The sequence below is a fragment of the Mirounga angustirostris genome, unplaced genomic scaffold (assembly GCF_029215605.1).
Source record: "Mirounga angustirostris isolate CCGP_5_RB_7025 unplaced genomic scaffold, mMirAng1.0.hap1 SCAF_14, whole genome shotgun sequence".
NCBI lineage: Eukaryota > Metazoa > Chordata > Mammalia > Carnivora > Phocidae > Mirounga > Mirounga angustirostris.
In genome coordinates this window covers 92,824,862-92,834,659 of record NW_026991722.1, presented here as the reverse complement: position 1 = coordinate 92,834,659, position 9,798 = coordinate 92,824,862, and the positions used below count along the sequence as shown (strand labels likewise).

Here is a 9,798-nt window from a genome sequence, read left to right as displayed (position 1 = left end):
GCATGCAGTGCACCCTGGAGATACTGAGGCACAGCATCCAGGAAGTGTCCATGGAGCTCTCCCTTGGCAAAGAATCCTCCAGCACCTCAATGATTCCCTAAAACTGCACGTGCACCTGGCAAGGGAGGAATTTTGTTCATGTTCTGATGTTCAGCAACATAGACCAAGGGTAGGACACACACTGACCTATGATCCTCTCGTACCTAGAGAGTAAACATTCTATGATGGGTTCAGAAAATGCAGACAGACTCCACCTCACAGCTCAGGAGCCAGGTCAGGACAGGGAGAGGGATAGAGCTTGGACCCCAGACTATGGGAACACAGGGTGAATGAGAATTACCTGGGCGGGAGGATGGGTTTGCAGGGCTGCTCCTCCCATCTCTAAGTCCCTTGGAGCTGAGCCCATTTTTAAACCACAAGGGTCCACAGCAGCTGCCCTGAAATCTGGCTGCTTTGCATAACCAGCAGTGTCTCCAGCAAGGGGATAAGAGACGCCTGGGAGGAAATCTGCCCAGCTTTGAGCCTCAGGGAGCAAAATCGAGGCACCTGCACCATGGCCTGGACCCCTCTCCTCCTCGCATTCCTGGCTCACTGCACAGGTGCTGAGCCCAGGCTCACACCCACCCCAGCCCTGGGTTCTGGGACAACCCTGCCCTGACTCTGAGCTCAAGAGTGGACTCTAGGGGGTGCGGGGGGTGGAGGATGCTCAAGACCCTGCTGTGGGATGAGGGGCTGGGGTGGTGATATCCCCCCACTTAGCTCATCGGCTCTGTGTGATCCTTGAAGGGCTGTGCCTGCCCAGAAGGGGGGGGGGTGTTTCTCATCTGTTCAAAGGCTCCATCCACCAGGCAGTCCCAGGGGACCCAGGAACAAAGATGACAGCAGGGTGGAATCAGGCCTAGAGAACCACTGGAACTTAAGCCAGGGGCGGGAGTGTCCAGGGGAGGACACCCCGGCTGGAAGCTGACCTCTCATCTTCTCTCTTGCAGGCTCCATGGCCTCCTATGTGCTGACTCAGCCCCGCTCGAAGTCGGTGAACCTGGAACAGACGGCCAGGATCACCTGTGGGGGCGACAATATTGGAAGGAAATATGCTTACTGGTACCAACAGAAGCCAGACCAGGCCCACGTGACGATTATCTATGAGGATAGCAAGCGGCCCTCAGGGATTCCTGACCGATTCTCAGGCAGAACGCGGGGAACACGGCCACCCTGACCATCAGCGGGGCCCGGGCCGAGGACGAGGCTGACTATTACTGTCAGGTGTGGGACAGCAGTACTAAAGCTCACGGTGACACAGGCAGATGGGGAAGTGAGACACAAACCCCTTCCCCGTGTGTGTCGCACTCTCCTCCAGCCCCAGGAGGCCTGTGCACAGAGCATGAGCAGCTCTGACCCCGGTCCCCTCGTCTGACATCCCCAGGCCTCCCTCCACATCCAGCCCTCCAGGCAGCTCTGCACAGGGAGGGTCGGGAGAGCATTTACAGCTGACCACACTAGCCTGCCCTGGTTCTCTGGCCTCGGGTGTGAACTGGGGACAGACGGCCCGGGTGGAAAAAAGACACAAGGAGACTTTTGTCCACTGGTCAATGTCTCATCATTTCCATGTGGTGGTCGTGGGCTAATGTTCTCCCAACTGAGCAGGATTAGAGCTCAAATCGTCCCAGCTCAGCTGAGCTCCTGAAGCCCTGGGGAAATGAGAGGAGCCTCCTCTACCAGAGTGGAACAGGCGGGTACAGTAGACACTGCGGGGTCACCCACATCCCCTCTTCTGGGCTCACACACCCACCCACTGCTGCCCGGAGCCCCTGACAGCTCACACGGGTGCTCCTCGCTGGAAAGCGCTGTTGCTTCAGCAATCTGCCTCCCCAGGTTTCTGTCCCTTCTCAGAGAGGTTCAGGAGAATTATCTCCCGAGGCCTAGATCCCAGGGCCCTGCCTCAGGTTCCGATGTCCTGAAAGGTCCCAGCTGTAGAGGGGAGGCCTGCAGGAAGGAGGCCTCAACTGATGGCTCACTCTCTGTGGGTCGCTCTCTTTCTGCCCAGCCTGATATCCTTTCTCCTTCCACGTTTTTACACATGCGCTTCTTTGTCTCAGCATCTGCTTCCAGGAACCCATCTGGGATGGCCAGCATTCTGGAGACGGTCCCCAGGGAACAAAGGGGGCCACTATATATAGTCACAAAGCTGGGGGCTCTCCCCCACATCCTCAAGGTGCATATCCAATCGCCAGACAGAGGAGATCCTTTCTTCTATTTGTATACGAGGAGAAAATATCCAGACACACTAGGTGCTCTGGGTTCTGACAGACTGTTGGAGAGTCACGTCCATCCTGATGGTGAATGAGGGACATTGGGACAGTTGCCCCCTCCTACAGAGTGGCCAGAAGATACTCAACCATGGGCGTGAGACACACAAGGAAGGGGTGCTGCCTTACTCCCATCTCCACATCTTGCACAAGAATCCTTCCTTACACCCACCCTGCCCGGAAATAGGGACAGAAAACAGTTTGATGAAATGCCGCAGTCCAGTCTGTCAATGCTGACACGTATGGAGCCGCCAGAGTCCCACGTTGCCCACATGAAATCCATTAGACCCACGCAAACCACAGTCTGCAAAGAAAGGGAATAGCGGTAACCTTGCTTCCACTTGATAATAGGCAACTATCACACGACTAGGGATATTTATTTTTGTCCCACATGATTTGCTATCCTAAAGGTCAATATTGAGATAGACAGTTTCGTACCATTAACACGCCTGGTGTTAGATGATAATGGGATGACAGAGGTGGAGAAAACAGAAGCATATGATTGCTATGTATCCCAACACATTCCTACAACATAAGGAGAAACATGTGTGACTTCTAGCATGTTCATTTCTGCCACTACCCTGTGCTCAGAAGGGGCATCTAGAACTACTCTCTTCATCACCCACAGCTTGATCCCCTCTCTTCAGAAAATACCTGTGCAAGTCCTCATCCCAGCCAGTTGGCAGGATAAACCATCCTTCTGGAAGGCTGGTCCATCAGACCTGCTGCATGGAGTCGTGGCACATTCCTGACTGGAATCACAAATCCAGGCAGTACTAGGGGATCTCCTGAATCCATACATACCCCTGCTTGCCCCACTTGTGTAATAGACACCCAGCTCCCCCGTGACAGTCACCATGAATCACCCCAGCCAGTGCCCTCACTTTTCCTCATGATTCACTCCCAGGACGAGACAAACGGAGACAAGGCTCAGTCTCTGCCACCAGAGCAGTGCAGTCAATATTCCCCGGGGGATCACCATCCTCAGCACACTCTCCAGGTGACCAGTGACAGAGTCCATTCTGAAACAATTTTTCAGATCATACAGGGTCTCAAATCTGACTCAAGCTCCCTTGAGCAGAGCAGGCCAGTTAAGCCCCATGTCCCAGGTGGCGGGGCAGGACCGAGGGAGATAAGCAGAGGAAGCGAGATTTGCCACGGTGCCTGGACCCCACCCTGTGAAGCTCAGTGAGCACAGGGTCCCGGCGTGGGGGGGAAGGGGATGCAGCTGCAGGTGCAGCTGGGGACAGCTCCCAGTTCAGCCTGTGGCGCTGGTTCTCCGAGGACCGCACTCTGAGTGGCTTCACCCCTGCTCTCCCGCTGCTCCCAGCTCAGGTGAGACGCCCACAGGGAGGCACACTGTGAGGCCCAGGTGCTCTGTTCTCCCTCCCACTCCGGGGCCATGGGGTCAGGGCCCTGCCCTCACTGTGTCCACATTGCCCCCTCCCCTCACAGGGCTGTGACCGTCGCTTCTGACTCAGCCTGTCTTCCTCCAGGACCCTTTCCTCTCCTCTCTCCCAGGCTCCGTGCCTCCCCTGCCCTGAGCCTGACCCCCTCCATGTCCTGGCCCTGATCAGGCCCAGGATCCCCTGCCCTGGGGATGAGCTCAGGCGTGAACATGTCTCTAGGTCCCAGCAGAAGGCACGCCAGGTCCCCGAGCTGGTTATATATACAGATGTGAGTGACCATCTGGGGCTGATTCTGAGGATGGAACTTAGGTAAATGGACCCCTGAGCGTGACCAGGATTGAAGCCAGGACAAGGCTGACCAGTGCTGAGCCACCTAATGTGGCATTCGGAGTGCCTGGTAGTGATCCAGATGACACAGAAGGATGGGGGACGGGACACAAACTATCCCCGGTGGTCTGGCTCTCACTCTCAACTGCCCTCTGAGCAGCTGCTACTCAGGCTTTGGGATCAGGTGTCTCCCTGGTCCTGGCCTGGCCCGTGAACTGGGGGAGACTCTAGCAGGTTCTCTGGCCTCCACTCTGTGTGTACCCTACTGAACAATGGCAGACTGGGGTCTCTTCTGACTATGAGGACTCTAGTCAAGTTTTACAGAACATAGTACAGATTTAGGATGTCATTGCACATCACTTGGACCCCGGATGTAATCACGCATCACTCGGGAGGGGAGACAGCTGCCTCAGGCAGCACAGTCCTGCGGGAATTCCTCTTCTCCTTGGGTCCAGGCAGCCTAGGTGGGCCCCAGGGGCTGTGTCTCCTCTGGTTCCCGGATGAGTTGTCCTCACATGCAGAAGGGCTGCCTGAGGCTTCCTGAAGAGGGGACCAGGCCCCTGCTGCCCTAGGCCCTGCCCTCAGATTTTACAAAACTCTGGAGGAAGTACAGACACCACCTTGGGGTCCACAGGGGACTTTCTCCTGGCACCACTGTCCTCCCACTGCCCCAAGTCACCTGCACCAGGCAGGTCTGACCCTTAGCTCAGGTCCAACCCACATGGACTCACGCCCAAACCCATGTGACCCCGTGTGGTGGCCACGGCTGCATTCGGGCCTCACCTATAGTTCCAAGGGGAGAGATCTTTTCCAAGATGTGAATAAAATTGTATCATAACTTGAATTTCTCTCCATGAATCTTTCACTTGCAGTTTTGAATTTGATTTGTAGAGCATAGCATGAGGTCCAAATGACAGAGGAGGAATTTATTAAGAAGGAAAAGCAGAAGCTTCCCCTATTTCCACCCTGGCTTGTGTCAGAGCGATATCTTCAAAGGAGTTGCGAGAAGAAAACCATGTTCTCCTCACAAAAACTTATCAAGTGCCATTGGAATCTTTCATCTGAAATTTACTTATTGGGGCGCCTGGGTGGCTCAGTTGGTTAAGCGACTGCCTTCGGCTCAGGTCATGATCCTGGAGTCCCGGGATCAGGTCCCACATCGGGCTCCCTGCTCAGTGGGGAGTCTGCTCCCTCTGACCCTCCTCCCTCTCATGCTCTCTCATTCTCTCTCTCTCTCTCTCAAATAAATAAATAAATAAAATCTTAAAATAAATAAAATTTACTTATTGACCTATTGAAACAGAACAAAAAAAAAAAGAATGAAGATTTTTTTTATGGGTATCCCTATGACTAAAATAAGATGTCAAGGGATTTTTCGGGTTAAAGGATCATGACAATGTCCCTCTAGGGAATTATAATCTGGAGATTCCCACCAGAGGCTTTCTCATCATCATGACCATGAATGGGCGGGCGGGCACCTCCCTGGTCAGCAGGTGTCACTGTGGCCAAGTGCAGCAGCGCCCCCAACAGGCAGCGGGCAGAACTGAGAGGAAGGAGCGGTCTCCTTCGGGACCTGGAACGTTCTGGCTGAGGCTGGCCCACCTCCCTTCTTGGCCTGGGGCAGGGGACTGCTGCTGCCTTCCACCTGCTGGCTTCTGCTCTTTTCTCTCCCTCTCCGGGGACCTGGACTCCTCTCCCGGCTCCCTTCCCTGTCAGGTGCACCCCTCCCTCATGTTCCAGCTCAGCTCGGCCAGTCTATGGATGCCGGGGAAAGCAGTGCAGGTCATCAACAGGGGACAAGACGGGGGGACAATATCAGAGCACGTGGAGACCCTGGTCTCCCTGTGGCTTAGGTGTGTATTGGGGGGAGGGGAGGGATGATAACCACTGCCCTGAGCGACCTCAGCCCCCAGGTGACCTAGGGAGATCCCAGGCACTGAGCACCGCTGTGCCAAACCTGTTCCTACCTCAGCAGCTTCCTCCTGGAGGCCCTTCCATGTTCCCAGCAGCTGCGCAGAGGACCTGACTTATTACCTGGAAATTGCCCCTTACACACCGGACACATCCTTCTGTGCCCCAAGCGCTAACCTAAGAGAAATCTCCACACAGGCCTGGAACTGGAATTGAATCTCAGACCTCTCAGGTTTGTCCTGTTCTTCCCCACGACTATCCCTCCCAACCTCAGCACCTACCTGAAGTCAGGACAGGGCTTTCTTCACATGTCTCACTGCTTGTTTCTCTTGCTGACCTGACCAGTGCCAGAGTTCCCTCTTCAGTAGGCACTGTGTCTTGTTCATGCAGAATGCCCAGGATGGAATGTGGGCCAGACCAATGTGGGTCTGAATAAATGTGTGCTGGGTGGATGCTCTCCTCTCTCTGTCTTTGGGACATTAGGCCCTGGTCAGACACACACACACACACACACACACACACACACACACACACACATCAGCCCTGCATCCACAGTTGGCACCAGAAAGAGCCATCCCCTAAGTACTGGGTTCCCCAATGCTAACGCATGGGCAGGGAAGCCTCAGTGAAACCAGTCCTCTTTCCTCCAAATGAGCCTGTTCATGTTTTCATGAGTAATCTGGGCCCCTCATGTCAGAATATGAGGCAGGCAGAAGCCATGCATAGAAAAGTCATTCCTCACTGGATCAGGACTCAGAAACTGAGCTGTGGTTTATCAATCTACACCTTTATGCCTGCCCTTCCAGCAGGCAGTGTGGATCGGCTACCAGGGGGCAGCAGGGATCACCTGGCAAAACCACCTGCAGATGCAGAGGGCTTGGGCTTCAGGGCTTCTGACACGCAGCCCGGGGTCGTAACCAGTACCTGAGACCTTCAGGTCATTTGGCTTTGGCCATTTATCTACAGTGTCATCCCTCATTCTCAAGTACAAATTCCTCAGGGTACCTGCGTGTACGGTCTTGCCCATGGAGACATTGCCTATTTCTCCAATACAGGTGCAGCCAAAAAGTCCCCCACCAACCCAAGCCCTAGCCCAACCTAATGAAACAAAATGCTGTCACAGTCCACAAACACTCACCCTTCCTGTGACCACATGTTTCCTTTCCCCCTCCTTTCCCCGTGCTGAGAGTCCCCTGTCCTGCCGGACACAGCTCTTCCTCCTTCTTAGAAGGTCCTCCTACAGGGGACTGGAAAATTATGTTCTTCCTTTTCTCAGTTTCTACAACACAGTTATTTTCTCGGTAAGCTTTTCTTGACTTAACTTCTAGATTAAGATGTTTCTTATATATTTTTCCCCAAATGTGAAGACAAGTTACTTATGACAACCCTTCCCTCTAAGAGTTACTAAACTTTGAGGTCCTCTCTCATTCTCTTATATGACAATATTTCTTTTTGCACCTGATCTGTTCCTGACCCTGACTGCAAAAGAGGGATACTGAGGCACAACCCCTATGACCTGATGCAGGGACTCACAGCTGAGAGCAGGCACTTACAGCACCGTGATGGCTTTGGAAACGCCATGTGCTCTTGAGGGAAGATGAATTTTATTTGGTCTCTGGCCCACAAGCTGTGATCAAGGTTGGACCCTGAACCTGTGCAAAGCCTCATAGTGCCAGTTATAGAATGGGATCAGAAAATAAAGACTACTCCACCTCTCATGTCTCAGTGGCCAGGCCAGGCAACGAGTGAGACACCAACCCCTTCCCTGTATGTGTCCCACCCTCCTCCAGCTCCAGGAGGCCTGTGCACAAAGCAATGAGCCGCTCTGACCCAGGTCCCCAGGTCTGAGGTCCCCAATCTGTCCCCTTCCTCCCAACCCTCCAGGGTGGATCGGCAGGGGATTTGTAAACAGTTTTCAGAACACCATCTCCTCTGAATGTTTAGGCGCAGATATGGAAGATATTTTTCAAAGTCCAAATCTTTTAAATCTTCGCTAAATCAAATGGTCTGAAATTAAGAAATACACAGGAGAGACTGACAACGGATATGAGGCCGCCAAAGAAGAGATTATAGAATTTGATGTCTAAGTGATGGAAACTATTCAAAATGATATACAGAGCAAAAACCCTAAAGACATTATAAAGGCTCGGTGCCTGGAAGACACCTTCACACCACCCAGACAGTGTGCAAATGTAAGGATTGTGGGAGGGAAGATAAGGAACTGAAGGTGAATCAAAAAAATCTGTGAAGATCTAATTTACAGAAACGCTTCAAATTTGGAGAAACCCAGGAACCAATGTATCCACGAAGCTCAGCGAAGCTCAGGCACAGGGAACATGAGAGACAGCCCAGCACACATCGTATGAAATTTCTACAAACCAGCGATGCAGATACTCTCACAGCCAGAGAGGAGAGTCGTGTTCCCTACAGAGAACCAGCGTCGTGCTGGGAGCACCTTTCTCATTACAAGCCATGTGAGCAAGAATATAGGGAAGCAATGGTTTCAAAATCTTAATAGAAAGCACTGTTAACTTTGTTCCTTACCCAGGGAAAATGGCATTGAAAATTGAAGACAACTAAGCCTTTCTCAGACTACAAACCACCCAGACTGATCACCCACAGACCCTCAGCACAAGCGACAGTGAAGGACAGCCCTCGGATGGAAGGAAAGGGTGACAGAAGGAAATGTGAGCCTACACAAAGAAATAAAAAGCATCTGGTGTCATAACTACAAAGATAAATATACAAACAATGTTAATGGTTAATGTCTATAAAAGTCAACTGCTTAAAGCAAAAAAATATATATATAGCAATGTGTTTGATTCATAATGGATTACAAATAATACACGTGACAATGAGAGCACAAATGATGAGGAAGATGAGACCATGTTATGAGGTCCTCATCCTGCACGTGAGTGATGTCATATCACTGGGAGGAACTTTCTTAAGGTAGGAGGTGAGAACTGTAAACTCTAAAGAAAGCATTAAAATAAAACCATTTTAGCAAAGAGTGAGAGCTAAAGAGGTGCATGACTTAGGAATGTCTAGAGGGTGCAGATCCAATAGGACATGGATGTCATGTTCATGTATGTGTGTATTTATCTGTGATGCACAGAGAGACAGAGACAGTGGGAGAGACACTCACGTTGTGAATGGGCCCAGGCGGTCCTGGGGCGGCAGGTCTGGAAGCTGCCGGACAGGACAGAGGGCTGTGCATGGAAAGCAGGACGATGTCGCAGACTTTCATCCAAATTTACTCTAATGATTGAAATGCAAAGAAGAGACAGAGAAGAAAATTAAAGGATTGCAATCAAACTGCTAGAGATGAAAACTGTAACATCTCAGATCACAAATACAAGGGCTGAGATTAGCACCAGACGTGACAAGATGAAGAACGTGAGGGAATCTGAAGACACAGCACAGACACCGCAGAGTGAAAGACACAAAAAGAGTTTATAGTTGAACAGACCAGCACTGAATATAGGAAAATGTTAGCAACGTCATGCACATGTGCTTGTGAACCCAGGGAGTGAGGGGGGAGGAGTGGAAAAGAATATTTGATGAATCATTGGCCACAAATGTACTAAATTTCATGAAAATTCAGTACCTATAGTTTACAAATTCTTGATAAACCCCAAGCAAAGAAATATGGGGGTGGGGGAACAACACCCCAACACCCATCAGGTATCACATTGTTTAAGGCAGAGAGAAAGACCCAGTGTGAAAAGCAACCAGAGAGGAAAGATACTTGTTTCAGGGGAACAGTGATAAGGATTCAGACTGATTTCTCATGAGCAGAAATGCACACAGACGGCAGTGGATTAGCATCTTCAAACTACTGAGAA

The 9,798-nt window shown here is 51.7% G+C and overlaps 1 gene segment (V, D, J or C); it reads left to right on the top strand.

Annotated features, from left to right (window-relative positions):
- The first annotated feature begins 553 nt into the window (after nucleotides 1–553).
- On the top strand, nucleotides 554–3,782 carry LOC123842575 (immunoglobulin lambda variable 3-9-like). The segment is given in 4 exon segments: nucleotides 554–599; nucleotides 990–1,291; nucleotides 3,637–3,641; nucleotides 3,762–3,782. Coding segments are annotated over 4 exon segments (374 nt in total).
- Nucleotides 3,783–9,798: the final 6,016 nt, after the last annotated feature.